This window comes from Ctenocephalides felis, unplaced genomic scaffold (assembly GCF_003426905.1).
Source record: "Ctenocephalides felis isolate EL2017-DRISC unplaced genomic scaffold, ASM342690v1 CF-g0.4_SCAFFOLD_01492, whole genome shotgun sequence".
Classification (NCBI taxonomy): Eukaryota; Metazoa; Arthropoda; class Insecta; order Siphonaptera; family Pulicidae; genus Ctenocephalides; species Ctenocephalides felis.
The window spans coordinates 14,480,431-14,500,444 of NW_020537646.1; the positions used below are offsets into that span (position 1 = coordinate 14,480,431).

Consider the following 20,014-nt stretch of genomic DNA (forward strand, 5'->3'; position numbering starts at 1 on the left):
ATTGCATTAGCCATCGGTCTTGCGTCAATGATTGATAATTTGTGAGATTGTAAATTTATTTCCATAAGTGTCCTGACATATGTCTCATCATCTGCACTTCGTTTACCACTGACCTCCAAAAAAATGTATTTTATCATCTATAATCACAAAAATAGAATTCAAAACCATTAAACTCTTACTCCAACAAGTGGTTGTGAACATCTAGTAATGCTCGCTTGTGAAATGGGATGAATCCATGAAAGAACTGGCAGTCGTCCTCTACTCCTGAAGGCTGCAACAGCTCGAAGATCATCATCAGTACACTGCAAAATTTTGAAGCAAAAAACAGTTGTCTTAGTAAAATCTTCATATTTTGTTGAAATAACAATAAGTAAGCCTTATTATGATGTGATGATAGCAGTAAATGAAAACTTACTGAAACAGGAACAGCCCAAACAGAAGGATAACTATCACAAATCTCATATTTATCATTAACTTTAGTTATTCTCCAAGAATCACTATTGCCAATACCCTGAAATTAAGGCACATTAAAGTGTTTCACAAAAATAGATAAATATAGATATATAATAACATACCATTCTTTTAAGTTCTGCTAGAGTTCATAAACGTTCCAACCATTTCTTTAATTGTTCCTTGTATGTAAAAGCAAATAGTGATGTTTTGTGTGATAAAGGGAATGCATATTGTTGTAATCGTTCAAAAATACTTCTTCTTGAATGTAATTCTTGTTTATGAGCAAATCTTAAATTTCTCATATCTTTGCAAAATACTTCAATGCCATAACTGTTCTCACCACGAGAACTAGCTCCACCAACTTTTTCAATTCTTGATACCTAATGCAAATTTTGACGGTTGAAATAAGGTTCAGCATATTATGAAACTTAAAAAGCTTTACGCAAACATATTAAATTTTCAGCCCACTAGATAATTGAAAATGCCTAATATATTTAAACTTTAAAGTGAATTAAAATAAAATTTATGAACAATAAAGTTAATTCTTTTTCTAACCACGCCCAAAGGTACATCTAGTATATAATGTTCCCTCTCAGCTGCTTTAAAGTATAATTTATAATTAGTGACAGAGAGCGTTCCTCGAGCTGGCCCACTATACGGACATAAATAAGTAACATCTTTTGATGAACTGACTACCATTTCACCAGAAATTAATGGGATTGCATCTTCAGCCTAAAATGATAACAACTTTATGTAAAAAAATAAATAAAATTGATTACATATTATTCAAGGAATGAACTTACCAATTCATTGTTATGCTTTGAATTTAAAGAACTAGACTTTGAATCAGAATCTAATGAGTCTGAACTTACATTTTTAGAGGGTGAAATTACATACATTTCGGTATTTATTAGATCTGTCGAAGCACGTTTGTCCATGATTATTTTAATGTAATACAAATTGTATCATGATATAAATTATTTAAAATATTTGTTTTTTTTTTTAATATTTCGTTAGTTGTTTGAACTTTCACAGTGTTTAAGCATAAGGGTGTTCAGCTTATTGCAACTATTTTATTCTACAGTTAAATAATAGATAATGTATTTTATATTATAAATAAAATTCTCTTAAATGATATTTTTTATCTTTGACACATATACAGTCATTATACAGTTAACCTATGATTTTAATGAATGTAAATGTGTAATACCATAATGCAAGTGACAGCCCGTGACAGTTCATTGGTTCATATCTGATCTTATTATTCTAAAGTTCATTTATCATTTTATTGTCTAATGAAGAAGTGATTGAAATTTTTTTTTTTTTTTTTTTTTTATTTTATTTTTATTCTGCAATCTATAAAAATAATTATATTTAGCAGAGAATGCTGACAAGTGTTTACAATTGGTTGTTTACAAATTAGCACATACGCCCAGTGGTGTATCTACTATAGTTAATATATAAAAAAGAAAAAACTAAAGACAATATAGAGAAAAAAATATAAATATAAAATAAATTATAATAAATCTCGAGGTATTTTCCTTTTGAGCCTGGTCGGCTGGCCTTCCTGGTATAAGTTGCATGCTAGTTGGTTTGGATGTGCGTCAATTCTATTCTTATAATTACAGGCAAACTTGATATATGTTCTTGAATTGTAGGTATACCCGTGTCTTTGTGGAGAATCCATGTTGGCGTGTAGTGAGGAGCGTTTAATATTTGCCGCAGGAATTTGTTTTGTGCTCGTTGTATTATGTTTAAATTGCTCTTTTTAGCAGTACCCCCAAAGTTGTAATCCGTAGGTCCACACGGGTTTGATCACAGCCTTATATATAAGTAATTTGTTGTAAGTTGATAATTCTGATTTCTGTTTAAGAGCCAATAATAATTTTTGAAGATTAGATCTATTGTTGTTTTTTTTGTTCTTTATGTACTTTCCAGTTGAGTTTCCTATCTAAGTGAATGCCGAGATACTTTATTGATTCTTTGGACGGAATAATTTCATCATCGTTGAGTACAACTGCTGGGCAAGTTTGGGTGCGAAGCGTGAAAGTTATATGGACTGATTTTGTGCTATTTACTTCTATCCTCCACAACGAAAACCATTTCTCAGCTAAGCTGAGATGGTGCTGAAGGCTGTTGGAAGCTGCAGTCGGATCTTTGTTTGTGGCGATGATGCACGTATCATCAGCAAATGTGCTAAACTCGTGTCAGTTGAAGTTGGAAAATCAGCTGTAAAAATTAAAAATAGTGTTGGGGCGAGGACACTCCCTTGAGGCACTCCAGAATTAATTTCGGTAATATTTGAGTCCGTATCGGCGATGCTGACAAAAAAGTTTCTATTTTGTAAATAGGATTTTATAATAGGAATAAAGAATCTGGTAACATCTTTTAACTTTATACATTAATCCGGTATGCCATACTTTGTCAATGCCTGCTTGAGATCCAAAAAGCCGCAGAACAGTACTCTTTATTATGCAGCGCATTGTTAATTACGTTTATTATTCTGTGAACTTGCTCAATTGTTGAATGTTTGTCGCGAAACCCAAATTGATGGTTCGGAATAAAACTTTGTTCTTGTAGGATTATTTTAATCCGTTGAAGAATTAGCTTTTCAAATATTTTCGATATGCAAGACAATAAACTTATCGGCCGGTAGGAAGATAATAGATAAGGGTCTTTACCTGGTTTCACTATAAGGATTATTTTAGCTCTTTTCCAAGACTGCGGAAAAGTTTTCATTCTCAGTATAGAGTTATATATTATTGTGAGCATTCTAATAGCTTTCTTGGAAGTTCTTTAAGCATTTTAATAGAAATCCGGTCTGGTCCAGGTGATTTTCTAGAATTTGCTTTTGCAATTTCTTGGGTTACTTCAGCCGCAGTAAAACGATTAACATCATGAGTCACTAGCGACGGTGAATCCTGAAGAAAATCATAAATGAATTGTTCATCATTAGAGTTGCATTTACGTGAAAATGGCTGAAATGTGAGGCGCAGGTGTTCGGCGAATGCATTAGTTTTTTCTTCTGGACTTCTTGCCCATGAACCGTCTGTTTTTCTTAAAGGAGGAATTGGTACAATTGGTCTTTTCAATTTTTTGGTTGCTTTCCAAGAGAATAATTTGTTTCACACTACTTGCAGAAAGATTATGTAAGTAGTTTTCAAAAGAAACATTTTTATAATTTATTATTAAATTTTTCAGGTCTCTGCATGCACTGTTAAATTTTCTTTTATCTTCCGGTGATCTAGTTATTTGCCAAATTCTTCTTAATTTCCTTTTCTGTGCAATGATTTTTTAATATCTATGGGCACAGAGTGACTGTGATTGTGATTTAGAATAGGAGTCGATATTTTAGCTGCTGCAATTAATGTATTTGTGAAGTTGTTGATACCGATATTCAAATCATTCTCACTTTTTAATGGAATATTACAGTTAATGGTGTCTTCGATGTATTCTTGGAAAGAAGCCAATCGGTAAATTTGTTTGTAAGCGAACTCATGACTTTGGTTGGAGTATTAGTGGAGTATTTAAGAATTACTGGTGAATGATCAGAACTGAGATCCAGACTTGAAATTATTTCAACACTCTCGTTTTTAATATTTTTGGCTACAAAAAAATCGAGGAGGTCTGGAATTTTGTTCAAATCAGTTGGCCAGTATGTGGGCTCACCCGTAGAAAATGTCCGAAGATTATTATTATTTATTGTATTATACAATTGACGGCCTCTAGGTGTTATTAGTCTAGATCCCCAAAATGTGTGCTTTGCGTTATAATCACCTCCCGCAATAAACAAATTTCCAAGGCTGGTAAAAAAAGTTGTAAACTGATTTTCAGTAATAATGTGCCTTGGCGGACAATAGATTGCCGATACTGTAATTTTGTGAGTCATTAGGTCAATTAAAACATTTGTCGATTGTATGTAGTCGTATAAAAAGTTTCTGTCTCGTAATGTCTTATGTTTGACTTTATGATAATGGCAGTGCCACCGTGAGGTCTGTCGTCCGGTGATTTGTGGTATATGTGTGATAATTAGGAAAACGAATATTGTGATTTGTCTCGGTAAAATGCGTCTCGGAAATTAGCATAATGTCTACGTCATTGGTAGTTAAAAGTTTTTAAGTGATTGAAATGCGGTGAAATATTCTTATGCAAAATTGCTATGATTAGGGCTGATAAGAGCCCTTGCATCATTGCACCCTTTGAAAGAAATGTTTACAGAACCAGGAAAATTCAAGCGCTCACTGCTTTTAAGCGCTTGTCCAAGTTCGTTTGGAATTTTTCGCGTTCGTTCGTGTTCCTGTTCGTTCTTCTTTGTATTTTTTTGTTCGACATGTTCGTTCGTGTTCGTTCGTTAGGTGTGGACGCACCTTTAGAATAATCTTATTAGAATAATCTTTACAATGTTAACAATTCAAATGAATAAAAAAATCAAATCCAAATTTTCAATACATTTAACAGCGTTCAGTATATTAAAATGTTTTGGCATTTTTTTATTTACAAATAATAATTAATATACAACTGCAATCAAAATTTAAAAGCAAGTTAAGCAATATTTTGATAATATCTCTCCGATTTTTGCTATTGGACACGGTAAGATCATAATTATATTTATCAGAGTAATCTTTGAGCAAAGAATATTAAGCGAATTTGATAATTTTTGGTTTTCAAATTTGAATTTTGCGCTTTCAACTTTGTCACTTTGATTCGTTCAGTTCTTCATGGCAGTTTGCTTCGATGGCGGCCATTTTTATAATGAATTTGTGACAGACGCGTGCAAATTAATTAATTTTTGTTTTTAATTAATTTCCTCATTAGTTATCATTAATTGATGCATTATATTGTTCTACTAATTATGCATATCAATTTGAGATAAAACTCGTTTGTGTTGATATGTTTTTAGAGCAGATATGTGACGATGTTCTTCAGCCTTAACTTATCTCTTTCAACATTTTTAATACTTATTATTTTTATAATCAAATATTTTATTTACAGCTTTCGATGTATCCTTTATATTATTATCATTTATATTATATGCATATCAATTTGAGATAAAACTCGTTTGTGATGATATGTTTTTAGAGCAGATATGTGAAGATGTTCCTCTTAACTTCTGATAATTATGATATCTCTTTCAACATTTACCATTGTAAGCAAATACTTTATTTACAGCTTCCGATGTATCCTTTATATTTATATTGCAATTGTCAAATATGTATAGATGTGTGTTTGTGAGATTCGGAAGGCTGCAAGTACTTCTGTAATGTATCTGTCAAATTTTAGGTCGCCAATTCATTCACAAATTCTCTAATATGTTTGTTGCTTTTCGTCGTGTCGTGTGTTGAGTCACGAAGACTCCACTTGGACATTTGCAAATTATAAATTAAGTGTATAAAGTCTGTGATCAAAGTAGTGTGGTGTAGTGGTTCACAAATGTTCAGCTTTGGGGCTTCTAGCAGATGCTTCAGAGGATTTATTTTGAGGAGGGGATTTGGAATTAATTCTATGCGGAAACGTCAATGTGAGTTCAAGTAAATTTTATACACAACATGTCAATGAATACTTTTCTGAAATCATAAACAGGAATTCGTTGTACAACAAATAATGCACTGATAATGTTCTAAAACATATAACAAATAATTTCTTGTATTTGTAATTAAAACAGCCTGTATGTATTTCAGTGAATATTTGATGATATGTGCATCATTAATACTTTTGCATATGTATCTGCTAAATGTTTATTTATTTATTTAAAACAATTGTATAGATATGTATATTATTGATATCGACGCTCATGTCTAAAGCTTAAATTTATTTCTTTTTTCTATTTCTATTTATATTACAGTTTATATATTAGTAAATTTATTTAATAAAGGTTTATATTTGGCATGATATTATGCTTAACTATATTTTATCATTTCATTTGCAATTCTAAAAACGAATAAAATACAATTTACTCTTTATTTATCTCAATTCCTACTTTAGCAGACATATGTGCAAAAATGCTGAATATCACTTGCAGGTTTGTGATACCTATCTGATATTAGACGCACTTTGTTAACTTCCTGTAGGGTAAGTTATTGTAACGGGCCAAAAATCGAAATTGAAAATTTTTACATTTCTCAACGTTTTGAAGGTTTCTGAACATTTTGGCATACCTTAGAAAAAATGGATGTGTGTGTGTGTGAGTCTGTATGTATGTATGGATACAATTTTTCGTCCACGTTTTCGGGCGCACGGATCAACCGATTTGAATGATCCCAAAAACATTCAATTCGTAATGACGATGAGAAGGGGTGATTAGTTTTTGGCAAAGGCAGGTCTAGCGGTTTCGGAGATACTGAGCTAAATGTGCAAAAAATGGCAGTTTTTGAGAGAACTAAGCGTCCGATTTGAATGATTCTAAAAACTTTCTGATTGTTTTAACAAAATAATTGATTTTGAAAAAAAAAATTTTTGCTTCAAAATTATTTTTTTTTTAATTTTTTTTTTCCAAAAAATTCTTTTTTGTATATAGAAAATAATTCAGATTTTTATTTTAATTCTGTTCTGATGTACTTTAAACAAATAATTTCAACTTTCCAATTTAATTTATATAATTCTTATAAATATTCGACAATGTTACAATATTTATCATAATCTATTTTAAAACATTTAATATTTCTCGATCATTTCGTTACGGTACGGACAGTTTTAGCAATTTGCCTTAAGGCACGATGCCATACACCTGACTAGTTTAATTGTTAAATTTGCAAGTGATATTCTATATGCATAAAAATGATGTTATACAATTCACTATGGAGAAAACTTATTGATTCATTTTTGTTGTTGTTCTAGCAAGTGGTATTTATACATTTTTTAAATTAATATAATACAATAGTTTTTACTTCTCATATACATTGATTGACATTAATTTATCTTCATTATACTTGCATAAATAATAAATTGAAAGGAAATGTTTCTTCGAGTTCTTCTTGTAAAAGTAACGTGACTTGATTTCGTATCATTTATTTGTTGAGCCACTTTTCGAGTGCTGAGATATATTGTTGGTAATTTGCTACTCTAATGACAACTCTATCTTCAACGAATGTTTTGTCTGAATATCATTCGTGTATGGGATATACAGAAGGGGCCCTGGCATCCCTCCTTGTACAATTCCTAAATTAATGGTATTTCAGGTAGAACTCTAGTTCTGAAGAATCTGTCTATCAGATAACATTTCAACAACAAATATATTTCACATGGCAAAGGTTTTTATTATTCTATAAATTTCTTTTATTATTTTTAAATTTACAAAAAAAATTATTTTACAATACTTTGTGTTATTCTGTGGTAAGGAATTTTAGAATTACAGTTCTAGTACCAAGAATCATGCGTTTTCTCTGCAGTGATATTGACTGCATGTTCATTCTTATTAATGACAACACGATTGATGGCTTTGATCAAAATATTTAAGACTCAATTATGACTTTCCTAATAGTTATTGATTAAATGCAACTTTTAAAGACTTTCATTGTAATTTTGTTTCAAATTTATTTAATTATATTGCTACTTTGCTAAATATAGATTTTTATTCTTTTATTTCTAAAGTCAATTTTGATCAAGACATGCAATCGGTGATGGTTCGATTAATCCATGTGTTGAGAATTGAATTAAGAATTGCTCAACATGTTTATTATTTGTTTTGCCATATATAATTAGACTTTACTCAATACTGCATTAACTCAACAGATTTTTATAAAAGTATAATGTTCGAATAACTTTGTTTTGAAATTTTTTTAACTATTTATTCTATATTTGCTTTGGCTACTTTTTTAAAATATATTTTTTGATATTTATAATTTTGTTCTGTCAAAGAGATTTTATTATTTGAGTTGAATGTGGCTTGATTAAAGTTTTAAAGAGTTGATTTGAACAAAACAAAATTTAATTTTAATCACAAGTGCATCATTTCATTCATTATTTAAAGTCTTTGCTTTTCTTTGAATTCTAAAAAATTTTAAAATAAATAAATATATAAATAATTTTTAAAGTTTTCAGTCTATAATTTTTTAGCTTTTATTTTTAAAGTTTTGTTGAATTCAAATCAACTAAAATTGTTTTTGTCTTGAATAATTGTAAAGGTTTCATATGTTCAACAATTTTGATTCGATTAAGATAATTTCTTGCATTTGATTAACATCATATGATCTGTTAATAAAATAATTCTTTCGAATAATTATTTTAAAGATAAAACTTTTCTGAAACTTCTTCGATTTTATTAACATCAATCCAACTTTTAATTAAATAATCTTTTCGATTAATTTTATCAACGCAATATTTACTGAAACCTTTTCGATTATGAAAGACGAGTTATGTATGCATGTTATATCATCCCAAAGCCAACATTTGAATGAATGAGACCCACATTGAAAATTTCATGACGAGAAAATTTTATTGGGGCAAAGTTAAAAATTTTAACTAAGTCCCAGTAATTTTTTCTCGTTGTGAAAATTTCAAAGTGGACTTCATTTCATTCGAGTGTTGGCTTTGGGAATTGGTGAGAGGGAACACTAAAAAACATAAAAAAGTTTCAACACTGAACAGAAAAGAGAAAAATTCATCTGGGACTTAAGGGGTTTTTTTTTAGGTCTTCCACCTCCCCTTCTCCCTCCTCCCTCCTCCTTTTTCCTCTTTTTTTCCTTTTTTTTCGCATTTTTTTTCATTTTTTGGTGTTGTTTTTTTTTGCATGTTGTCGTTTTTGGGTAGATTTTCGGGTCTGGCATGGACCTTCCGCAATGTGTCCCTCTGCGTGTGACCTGTCGCATCATGAACCTCAGGTTGACCATCACTTTGTGTGTTCGTTTCAGGACCCACCGCGCCTGCCAACAGCCAGTCACCAGCACTGCTCCATTTTTTCTGCTTCAGAGTTCGTCGTCGTTGCCTGCAGTTGGACTCGATCCGTCTCACCTTGTGCCTCCAGAGCGATTTCACCGAGTATGCGGTCACTTAAACCACTCGGCTATTTGAGTTATTGATGATAATAGTTATTTTTATCCTCATATTGTATTAATATTGAATTTGAATAAAAAATATGTATCATACACCCCTCTCTTTCCCCAGTGCTTCTACCTTTTTTTTTTCTCTTTATGTATTTCTCTTACAGACAAGTGCGAAACTTGAGTTTTTTGTTTTTCAGAAATATACTAAGTGTCAAGGTCGAAATGCGACACCTGAATTTAATATTTTGAACTAATATTTGATAACTATGAAAAACTATGCATTTGATTTTTCAAGACCTTTCGGGAATCGAACCAAGACACGCTGAGCAACCGTAGTGGCAACTTAATGATCTCGGCCAATCGGTTATACAGAACTCTCTGCTATTTGTAAAAATATAAAGTCTTATTTTGATAATGAAAGATATAAGTTTCCTGAAAACATGTAATTTCGTGTGAGCAAATGGCCGAGGTCGTAAAGATACGGTTTAGGCCAGAATAACAATTCCAGGTTCGACTGTTCGAACCCCGAATTTATCTGAATTAAAAAATAAATTCAGAAATTTTTAAATAAATAAGATATATAGATAAGTAATTAAATTTATTGAGTGTCATTATTACAAAAATCGACATATATATATATATATATATATATATAAATATATATATATATACATGTATATAAAAATCTAAGATAAGAAAAAGTAGAAAGAGGATAATTTTTAATAAATTCGTATTTACGCCTGGTTAGCGGTAAACCAAACCTACTTTGGTGTAATTTAAATTTTTTACAAATTTTACTATCTTTCCCATACAAATCCGAAAAATCAGGGGCTGCCAAAATTGGCCAAAATCGTGACTTTCAAATGCAATTTTAAGGCCCTTAATGAATGAAATTGATAATTTTAATGAATGCATTGTGTAGACTAAAGTACAATCTTTATACCAAAGCAAAAAAATTACAAATTTATCATCGTCTTCATAGTTAAAATCAGCTTCAAAGTTGGCAATTTTTCAAACTTCAAGTTGGTCGTAGGGGTGGGAGAATTTTTTTTTCCAAAAACTGATTTCATATTCGAAATCAGCGCCTTGAAAACTATCCAAATCGGCCAAAACATTTTGAAAATTGCGAAAAAAAATGTTCATTTCATTAGTAAAATTTTGAATTTGCAACCAAGGATTTCGATTTTTCGCAAAGGTGTGTGGATTCATTGTGGATTTATCTAAAAACGGATAATATTTTCGAATTTAGCGACTCAAAATCTATAAAAACCAATCAAAACATTTTAAAAATCGCGAAAAAAACTAGACTTTTAAAAAAAAAATCAATTTTGCAACCAAATATTTCGATTTTCGCGGGGTGTATGTGGATTTATCCAAAAACGGATAGCATTTTTGAAATCAGCGCCCCAAAATCTTTTGGAATCGGTCCAAACATTATGAAACATTTTTTTTTATAAATTTTCAATGTTGCAACCAGATTTTGTTCTTCTGCAGTGGTAGATGCCCTGAACGCTCATCAAACAAGATAATTTCATCCTTTTCTTCAAAAAGACTTTTTCCAATTTGTTGTCGATCATAAATTCCCACTCACATGTGGGAGTCCCAGGATGTAAGCATTTATGCTTGCTTATCTATGGATTTAAGGTTCCTTTAAGGCATTCTTATAAGTCATAAGCCTCTGTAATAAGAATAAAAATTTATCCTAAATTAATTATCATAAATTAATTACATTTAAAATAAGAGTGTAAGTTTAAATGCATTTAAAAAATCCGTCGATAGTAATCCATGCTTTTAACTTGTTATCATTTTCGAGTAAAATGGATTTTAAAAAAATCTGTGGATAGTAATCCATTGTTTTAACTTGATATCATTTTCAAATTGAGTAAAATATATTTAGGAAAAAATCCGTGGATGTAATCCACGGGTTTAACTCATTTTCAAATTGAGTAAAATGTATTTTAAAATTTTCCGTGGATAGTAATCCATAGTTTTAACTTGATATCATTTTTACAATGAATAAAAAATCACTTTTACAACGGTAAGCTTGTTGAAATTAAGCAAAAGCTCTATTGCATTATCTATTATTTCTAAAATATTATAATCATACATTGTCGTGAAGATTCATTAATTTGCATCAGTCGTTTTGCATCAAGGACATAAATAAAATAATAATAAAAAAAAACACAAAATGAAAGTCAGTGCCGTGTATAGTTTTCCGTATGCCATACTCTATTTTTCTTGTTTCGATAGACATACTTATGGAGGCGTGCTCCATATTGTAGAAATACCGGAATTATCCAAATTGTAGTCATAATAAATTCCATAAAATATTATTTATATTTGGTTTATTTTATGTATGATTAATATCCACGACACTATGTGTTGTCATATTTATCGTTAATAAAATGTGATTGGTATTTTCTTATTTATAATCGAAAAGAAAGGTTTCAAGAATGATACATTTTTAGTAAAATCGACAAGGGAGAAACAAAAACCAAGTACGATCTGACACTTGAATTTTCTTTTGTTTTTCTCAGTGCTGTCACTATATGGGCCAATCTGTCCAGAGACATGTGATGCGTGTTGACAAGCCGCTATGCGTGTTGGCAACCCGCTACATCACTCCGCCCTAATGAAAAAGATTGTTTCGCATCTCTGACTGCCATTCTTGAACTTCCTTGTAAATTTCTTTTGGTTGAGATTGTGTGATAAATTGCCGTGTTGGCTTGTTGAGTTTGTTGATTGCTTACGTGGCCCTTCGCTGGTGAGTTAGCGGTTGAGTAGATGTGGCCCTTCGCTGGTGAGTTAGCGGCTGAGTATATTTGACACTTCGCTGGTGAGTTAGCGGTTGAGTGTATGTGGCCCTTCGCTGGTGAGTTAGCGGTTGAATGTATGTGGCCCTTCGCTGGTGAGTTAGCGGTTGAATGTATGTGGCCCTTCGCTGGTGAGTTAGCGGTTGATTGTATGTGGCCCTTCGCTGGTGAGTTAGCGGTTGATTATATATGGCGGTTGCCAAATTGGTTTGATGTTCCCTGTCTGTTGCCATGGTGCTTATAATCGACTTATTTACCAGGATAATAAGTGATTTATTGAGCACGTGTTGTTGTTGATCTTGAAGTGCGTGGTCGGAGTCTCAGTTGTATGCTTAGAATGCTCTTCGAATTATGGAAGTTGTGAGCCATTTATAATAATTATTTATATTTTTAAAAATTCTTTTCTTAATAATTCTTGAGACTTCAATTTATTTTTTTTTCTTGTGCTACTTCAAAATATGTCTTGATCTTCTTACCTTCTTGTATGTGTGTTGCTAGTTCACTCTCGGGGTCACCAAAATATGGAGGTGTAGTAGTCCTCCATATTAATACCAATATTATCCAAATTGTAGTAATAATAAATTCCATAAAATATTATTTATATTTGGTTTATTTTATGTATGATTAATATCCACGACACTATGTGTTGTCATATTTATCGTTAATAAAATGTGATTGGTATTTTCTTATTTATAATCGAAAAGAAAGGTTTCAAGAATGATACATTTTTAGTAAAATCGACAAGGGAGAAACAAAAACCAAGTACGATCTGACACTTGAATTTTCTTTTGTTTTTCTCAGTGCTGTCACTATATGGGCCAATCTGTCCAGAGACATGTGATGCGTGTTGACAAGCCGCTATGCGTGTTGGCAACCCGCTACATACTTATTAAATTATTAGAGTAAAGTAAAGATTACTTAACGGCTGTGGGTGCATGTAGTAATTATTTATGAGTTTTCATTCCGCGTTAAATAATAAATATGATATTTTCAGGATATCTAAAAAATGATGATTATGATTTTTTCATCGTGCTTTAGGATGAGTTCATATTTCTCTCCGCAATTAGATTAAAATACGCGGCGTTATCTCATTGGCTGAGAGGCTGAGAGCATTGATACAGAGCTTGCCAACCTATTTATCTCTTGAACTTTTATGATGTATAAGTTTAAAAGAGGAGCGTATCTAAAGCATTAAAAATTAGTATAATCTGATTTTGATTATAAAATTTCGGTATACTAATTAATTAAAAATATGTGTATAGTGAATTATAAAGTATACGTTAGTTTTACTGTCAAAAGTTGATGAAATCTACTCACAAACAGAAAATATAATTATGAAATGCTACAAAAAAACGTTATTATTTATTTTAACAAATTCATATGGCGACTTATAAAATAACATTTTATCTTTATGAGCTTACCTTATAATTTCCCGTTTGGAGTCAATAACTTATTGGCTTATATATTGGTTTTATCGACTGAGTGATGTATTGCAGTAAACTGAACGATGTTTTATGAAACATTATAACACTATTGTATATAGTGCATTATTGCTTTAAAACAAATAAAATTTGATTTATTTGCACCGAATATTTGGTTACTATGCGGTATTCGGCATATTCGGCACCTTTTTTATTATTCGGCCGAATACCGAATAGTTAAAATCAAAGGCGCCGCCGCCGCTCAGCGACAGCATCGTTAGTGTTTTATCTTTTATGAATGAGATAGATTAAATACAGATCTATCTAGTTTAATATAAAATGATATAACCGAATTCGTTATTGCATATATAATAATTTAAACTTTGTCGATTTTTGATATTATAGATGATAACGTGAAGAACTTTTTTCTGAATATTCACAAGATACTTTATTGTTACAGGTTTATATTATTTGATATGAATCATTCATTGGTTACACGCATGTGTTGTATCAATACAATAAAGTCATTCATTATATAAAATCTAAGCGTTTCCAAATAAAGAGCTATTATTGGCTCTTTATCGCAAAATATTTATTTATTTTGTTATGATTAGCATTCGCAATATATAAGAAATAATATTGAGTTTATAAAAGAAAATATTAAATGTTTATGAAAGAAATAATTGGAAATACATTGAAATATATGTAAAGAATCGCTTTTTTCATAATTTTACTATTTATTTCCCCATCCCATCACATGTGGTATTCAAGTATTCAGCATTCAATCGAATAGAATAAATGGTGCGAAATATTTCAAATAACGTGTAGCAGAATAGTGGATGCAAGTCTAGGCATAAAACTTGAATGAATATGTATCGCGTAATATAACAATTACTGATAGTAATTACATTAATACAAACGAGCTTAGGCGCCAATAACCTGCCGAATAGTTGCCAAATATTCGGTATTCAGTATTCGGTCTTTAGAGAATGCCGAATATTCGGTATTCGGTCTTTAGAGGATGCCGAATATTCGGTATTCGAGAGACTTTAACAATAAGTATAAATTTTGTTTACATTCCTATGGGTTACGTACCAATGTTTATCCGTTAGACGGCGACGTGGCGCTTACGCGCTTCCTTATTTCGTCTCTGTGCATTTAAAGTAGTACGTTTGCTCTGAAAAAAGTTCAGAATTTTCAAAATATTTCAAAATAAAGAAAACATTTTTTTTCGAAAAGTCTTTTTTTCCAAAAAAAAGTAAATTTTTGCCAAAAATTTATAATTTCCCAAAAACCTAATTTTTTCAAAGTAAATTTTTTTGAAAAATGTTAATCTTTTATAAAAAAAATAATTTTTGGTATGGGAAGTTCCTGCAATTTGCCTTAAGGCACGAGGCCATGCGCCCCACTAGTTTTGAATTTTATTTTAATTTCAATGTTTCACACCCCATTTGGAATCTGAAGAATATTTATTTATTAAAAAGCGTTCAACACTAAAGTGTGATGATAAATTAGTTGATCTAGAACAACAGGACACGTAGTTAAGTTTAGGATGTATGTCTTGTTAACATTAAAGAACGGACGCAATAAGTGATAAAGTTGACAATCAATGTGTGACGTGGAAGGTTTCTTAAATTAAATAATATATACTTAATTTGATAACATATATTAGGAGAAACACTTCTTGGTAATATTTTTAAATGTAATTTAATTTTTATCACCATGCCAATTCACTCAAAACGTCAATTAAACTATCTACAACACCTTTCAATTTCTGATCTCTATAAACAATATCTCCAAATAATAATATTTCAATTTTCTTCGCACAATTTAGGCACTTTGAACAAACAAAAACATAACAATAATCAAAATATCATTGAGTTTACAAATGTTATAATATACTGTCATCTTAGTGAGTAAGGGGTTATGTCAAATAGTGAAATTTAACAAAGCTTGGATTCAAATTTTATTAGCTTAAATTCTTGTGTAAAATCACTTGATTATTTTTGTTTTAATTTTATTTATTATTGTTTATTTTTTACAGCTAATTTTTTGAGGCAATTACTCTTAGAGAAAAAGTTAACAAATACCTAATAATTTTGAGCGAAATTTGATCTTATTTACTGAAATGATTTATATAAATTGATCTTTCAGCACAAAATGTCAATATCATATGTCCACTACTTGATCGCTTTACAAATCTTGGCGCTTTCGGCGAGTGCTTTTGGCATTCACAAACCCGAAGAAACAGCACATCATGCCCCAAGGCTTGTAAATCCGCTTTCAAAAGCTTCACATGGGGAAGGCGAAGAACATGATGCAAAATTCGATCATGATGCATTTCTAGGAGAAGATGAAGCTAAAACGTTTGATCAACTGCCTCCAGAAGAAAGCAGGAGGAGACTGGGGTAAGTCACATTATAAGATTTCAATTCGCTAGTTTTCTGCTGCTAAAACTGATTTTAATATTTTCTTGATATTTTGAAAAAATTGAAGGTCTTATGGGTGATGTTTAAGTTATTCTTACTGTTTCTCTTTAGATTGATCGTGGACAAAATTGATCAAGATAAAGATGGTTTTATAACATTAGTGGAACTAAAAGACTGGATACGATATACTCAAAGACGTTATATTGCTGATGATGTTGAGCGTCAATGGAAACAACACAATCTCGAAAACAAACCCAGCTTAACTTGGGAGGTTTGTTGTTTATACTTTACTTACAATACTTTTGTGGAAGCGAGTTTACATGCTTCAATATGATAATGAATATATAATCAAAAGTAAAGCTCTTTACACTTAATTTTTACTATTGAAAACATGAAGTTTTCATATTCATATCTCATATTTGTTATCCAGAGATTTATGTGCTTTTTGATGTTTAGTAAAATGAAACTCCTGCATCTGCAGAACACAATAAAGCGAATTCAGTGTTTGATGGCTCATTGTATTTTCTAACTCTGAAAACTTATTAATAATATCTTTTTATATTAATCAAAAAACTTTTTTGCATCAATGCTAACTCATTTCCACATTAATTATTTTGATAGATTTCAAAGGTTCAAATAGATAATAATGAACAGAAATATACAATTTCTGAATATCTATAATTCCTATCATTAGTTCTTATTAAAAACTTATTCTGCAGTGGCAAATCTCTCAATTCTTTAACATTATCAATTATTCTTACTAATACTTATTATAGGAATATAAGAAAGAAACTTATGGATTCCTGGATGAAATGACAGAACAAGAATTAGAACAAGAAGAATCAGGCTACTCCTACAAAGCTATGATTAAGCGAGATCAACGAAGATGGGCCAATGCTGATTTAGATGATGATGGGGTTCTCGACAAAGCACAATTTACTGATTTTTTACATCCGGAAGAAAGTGAACGAATGAGAGATGTAGTTGTTTTAGAGACAATGGAAGACATTGATAAGGATAAGGTATTGCTTATAGTGTTTAGAAGAATAACATTTAATTTTAAAATTAATTCATAACGATTGCAACACAACATAAAAGTTGAAACATTTTATTATAGTTTTAAATAATGATTATACACCAAGTAATAAAACAAATAAAAATTATAATATATAAAATTATTTAATAATATAATAATTTATTTACTGAATATTTTATATTTGTTTGACATTGTTGGTTCGCGATCTGTTCATAATAGTCAGTTTTAAGAAAACATGTCATTTTATTAAAAACAAATCAATTAATTAATAATTATATTTTTTAATAGGATGGAAAAATTTCATTGAAAGAATATATAGGTGATATGTTTAGAGGAGATATGGATTCAGATGAAGAAGAAGGTAAGGAGGAAGATGAACCAGAATGGGTAAAAAATGAAAGAGAACAGTTCAGCTTATACAGGTTATTACAATTTTTTTTATGACATTTTGCATCCTAGTTTTAAATAGAGTTGAATTTTGCAATCACTGACCATAAGCAATAGTTGGACTATTTAATTGAAAATATCTCAGGTTTCATTTAATGAGATGGAGGATAAAATTAGAAGAATACAATTATGAAATTATTTATAAGATTCGTAAAGCAAGCACAAATGCTGATGTGCTCAGTCGTATTTTTGTAGGGTCATTTTTGTGAAAACGCAACTATGTTTATATTTTCTGTCATTATAGATATTATTTAATAATATGTTAAAATTAACTACTTCAAAAAATAAAAGAAATTGAATTGATAAGAAAATACTTCAAAATTGCATTTGAATTTATTATTGAATGAAAATAGATTTGATAAAAGTAATAATTTAAATTACAAGTCTGGTTTTAATACTCTGGAAATTCCAAACAAAACTTTTTTCACATTTTTTAAATATTTATTTCAGAGATAAAGATAAGGATGGTTTTATGGATTTAGAAGAAGTCAAAAATTGGATAATTCCTCCAGACTTCGACCATGCAGAAGCTGAGGCAAGGCATTTAATTTATGAAGCTGATGGTGATACAGATGAAAAATTGACCAAAGATGAAATATTAAATAAATATGACTTATTTGTGGGTTCACAAGCAACAGACTTCGGAGAAGCTTTAGCCAGGCACGATGAATTTTAGAATTCTAATGAGTAATTAGTGCATTTGAATTTAAATTTAGTTTGGTAAATACTGGATATGTTATTAAAAAATTATGAAAAACCAAATATTAAAATTTAAATTGTTGGATATTAGATTATAAGTGAGCTTGAATCTTGAACTAAATTTTATTTAATACTCAGTAACCACTGCCAAAATATGGAATTTTTTGAGTTAAGGATGCCATTTTTTAAAAATAATTTTATATATTAAATTTATATATTTTTAAATAAAAATTGCTATAGTTTTGATAACTGTATCATTCTACAATTGCCTAATGTTTGTAGTTGTAATGATATGCCCAACTTCAATAAATTCAGCAAATGAGATAATTTATTTTGCAAAATTGTTTTACATAAATTCATTTATTTAATTATAAATGAGCATGTTATAAGCTTTGTAATTTTCATTTATATTAGCAAAAGCATATCATAGATGCTTCCATATTTTATGGATATAATTCATAACTTTGGTAATAATATAGAAAAAACTGCAAAGTTTAATATTATACTTAAAATTCAATGTATCTAAAACTAATCTGGTGTGATATAGGTGATGCTATACTATAAATGTAGCAAAAAGAAGCTGGTCACTATGAAAGATAACGATTAATGTTTGAAATATCAAATTCGTGATCTTATCACTATTTTGGATAAGATTTCTAAATTTGTTACCAGTTACGCACAAATTCATCATAGGTACTTATCCTGTCTAATAGCAAATAAATGATTGCTATGATCTTAGAACATAACCATAACACAAAAATGTATCAATAGTAGTTTTAAATTACCGTATTTACCTAATCATATCTCTAAAACACCGTCTAATGCTGACTAAAACCTAGGAGTGCTTACTGCACTCTTATTTATTTATGACTTACCGTTTAAATCGTTCTCTGTATTAATAGAAGAAAACAGTAACAAATTGTGTTCTTACACTCTCCAAAGCTTCAATATAGTTATCGTTTTTTGAAAATGTAATTAAATAGTTTCAATTACCATTTTATACATCATATTTGCAAATATATGAATAAACAACAATTTCACTTATAACGAAATAATACTCGGTTATAACTGATACTTAGTCTTGACTTTTGACAACTTAACTTTATAATTAAAACTAAATTTAAAAATAAAACTTTAAAATTGTTACATTGTCAGCACATGTCTACGATTAAAACGGTAAAAACAAAAACTTAAAAGCGGTAGCTGTCATCAGCTGTCATTTTGACAATCATCAGATTATGTTGGCTACCATGATTTAATCAATTTTTATGAAAGCTGCCTTGCATGTCGAATTCTCCATTATTGTCTAGGAACTTGTCATCTTGAAAACTTCATTACGTAACGGAATAAGTGAGTTATTTTATAAATTATGTGAATAAAAATATGTTTTGAATACTTCAACAAATTAATATTTTTCAGAAATGGTTGGTGAACGCCCGATGAAATATCCTTACACCCTTTCCGCAAAAATTGCTCAGTTCCCCTTCAAATTTTACCTAAACAATAACGCACTGTGGAAATATTATTTTATTGCTGTTGCAGTGTCGATTCCAGTTTTTTATAAGATCCAAAAACTTTGTAAGTACTAACAAAAAAAATTATTTGTATTTTTAATCATTTGTCTATAGCTGTTTTTAATTTGTAGCATATAGCCCTGAAAATGTTGCTAAATGGGCTGAATCTAGACGAAAGCAAGCAGCGGAACATCATTAGTCACATATTTTCTGATTATTGCATA

At 30.1% G+C, this 20,014-nt stretch overlaps 4 protein-coding genes and 1 long non-coding RNA gene across 7 annotated transcripts in view; 2 read left to right on the forward strand and 3 right to left on the reverse strand.

Annotated features, from left to right (window-relative positions):
* LOC113370901 (myotubularin-related protein 2-like) overlaps positions 1-585 on the reverse strand; it is a 1,619-nt gene extending 1,034 nt beyond the window's left edge. Inside the window, exons 1-4 of the mRNA XM_026611576.1 lie at positions 576-585; positions 416-511; positions 180-302; positions 6-113 (exon numbers count right to left, since the gene is read on the reverse strand). Of these exons, the coding sequence (XP_026467361.1) occupies positions 6-113; positions 180-302; positions 416-511; positions 576-578 (330 nt within the window). The 5' untranslated portion in view covers positions 579-585. The remainder of the gene's footprint in view (positions 1-5; positions 114-179; positions 303-415; positions 512-575) is intronic.
* The window catches only part of LOC113370405 (FERM, ARHGEF and pleckstrin domain-containing protein 2-like), a 71,780-nt gene that overhangs the window by 46,204 nt on the left and 5,562 nt on the right, over positions 1-20,014 (reverse strand). The window lies entirely within an intron of this gene.
* Positions 600-1,483, reverse strand: LOC113370902 (myotubularin-related protein 2-like). Its single transcript, XM_026611577.1, has 3 exons — positions 1,257-1,483; positions 1,009-1,185; positions 600-833 (listed from the first exon to the last, which is right to left on the reverse strand). The coding sequence occupies exons 1-3, from the start codon at positions 1,389-1,391 to the stop codon at positions 600-602; spliced, it is 546 nt and encodes a 181-aa protein (XP_026467362.1). The 5' UTR covers positions 1,392-1,483.
* Positions 15,168-18,418, forward strand: LOC113370409 (calumenin-like). Of its 3 annotated transcripts, none has more exons than XM_026611073.1 (6): positions 15,168-15,352; positions 15,820-16,073; positions 16,206-16,365; positions 16,871-17,116; positions 17,419-17,552; positions 18,028-18,418. In XM_026611073.1, exons 2-6 carry the CDS (start codon positions 15,826-15,828, stop codon positions 18,251-18,253), a joined length of 1,014 nt encoding a protein of 337 aa, XP_026466858.1. In that variant the 5' UTR covers positions 15,168-15,352; positions 15,820-15,825; the 3' UTR covers positions 18,254-18,418. The 3 variants fall into 3 exon arrangements, with proteins under 3 accessions (XP_026466858.1, XP_026466859.1, XP_026466860.1); XM_026611074.1 differs by lacking the exon at positions 15,168-15,352 and adding an exon at positions 15,427-15,577; XM_026611075.1 differs by lacking the exon at positions 15,168-15,352 and adding an exon at positions 15,602-15,743.
* On the forward strand, positions 19,512-20,014 carry LOC113370412. Its single transcript, XR_003366566.1, has 3 exons — positions 19,512-19,626; positions 19,696-19,854; positions 19,922-20,014. It is a non-coding gene; the product is annotated as an uncharacterized LOC113370412 (long non-coding RNA).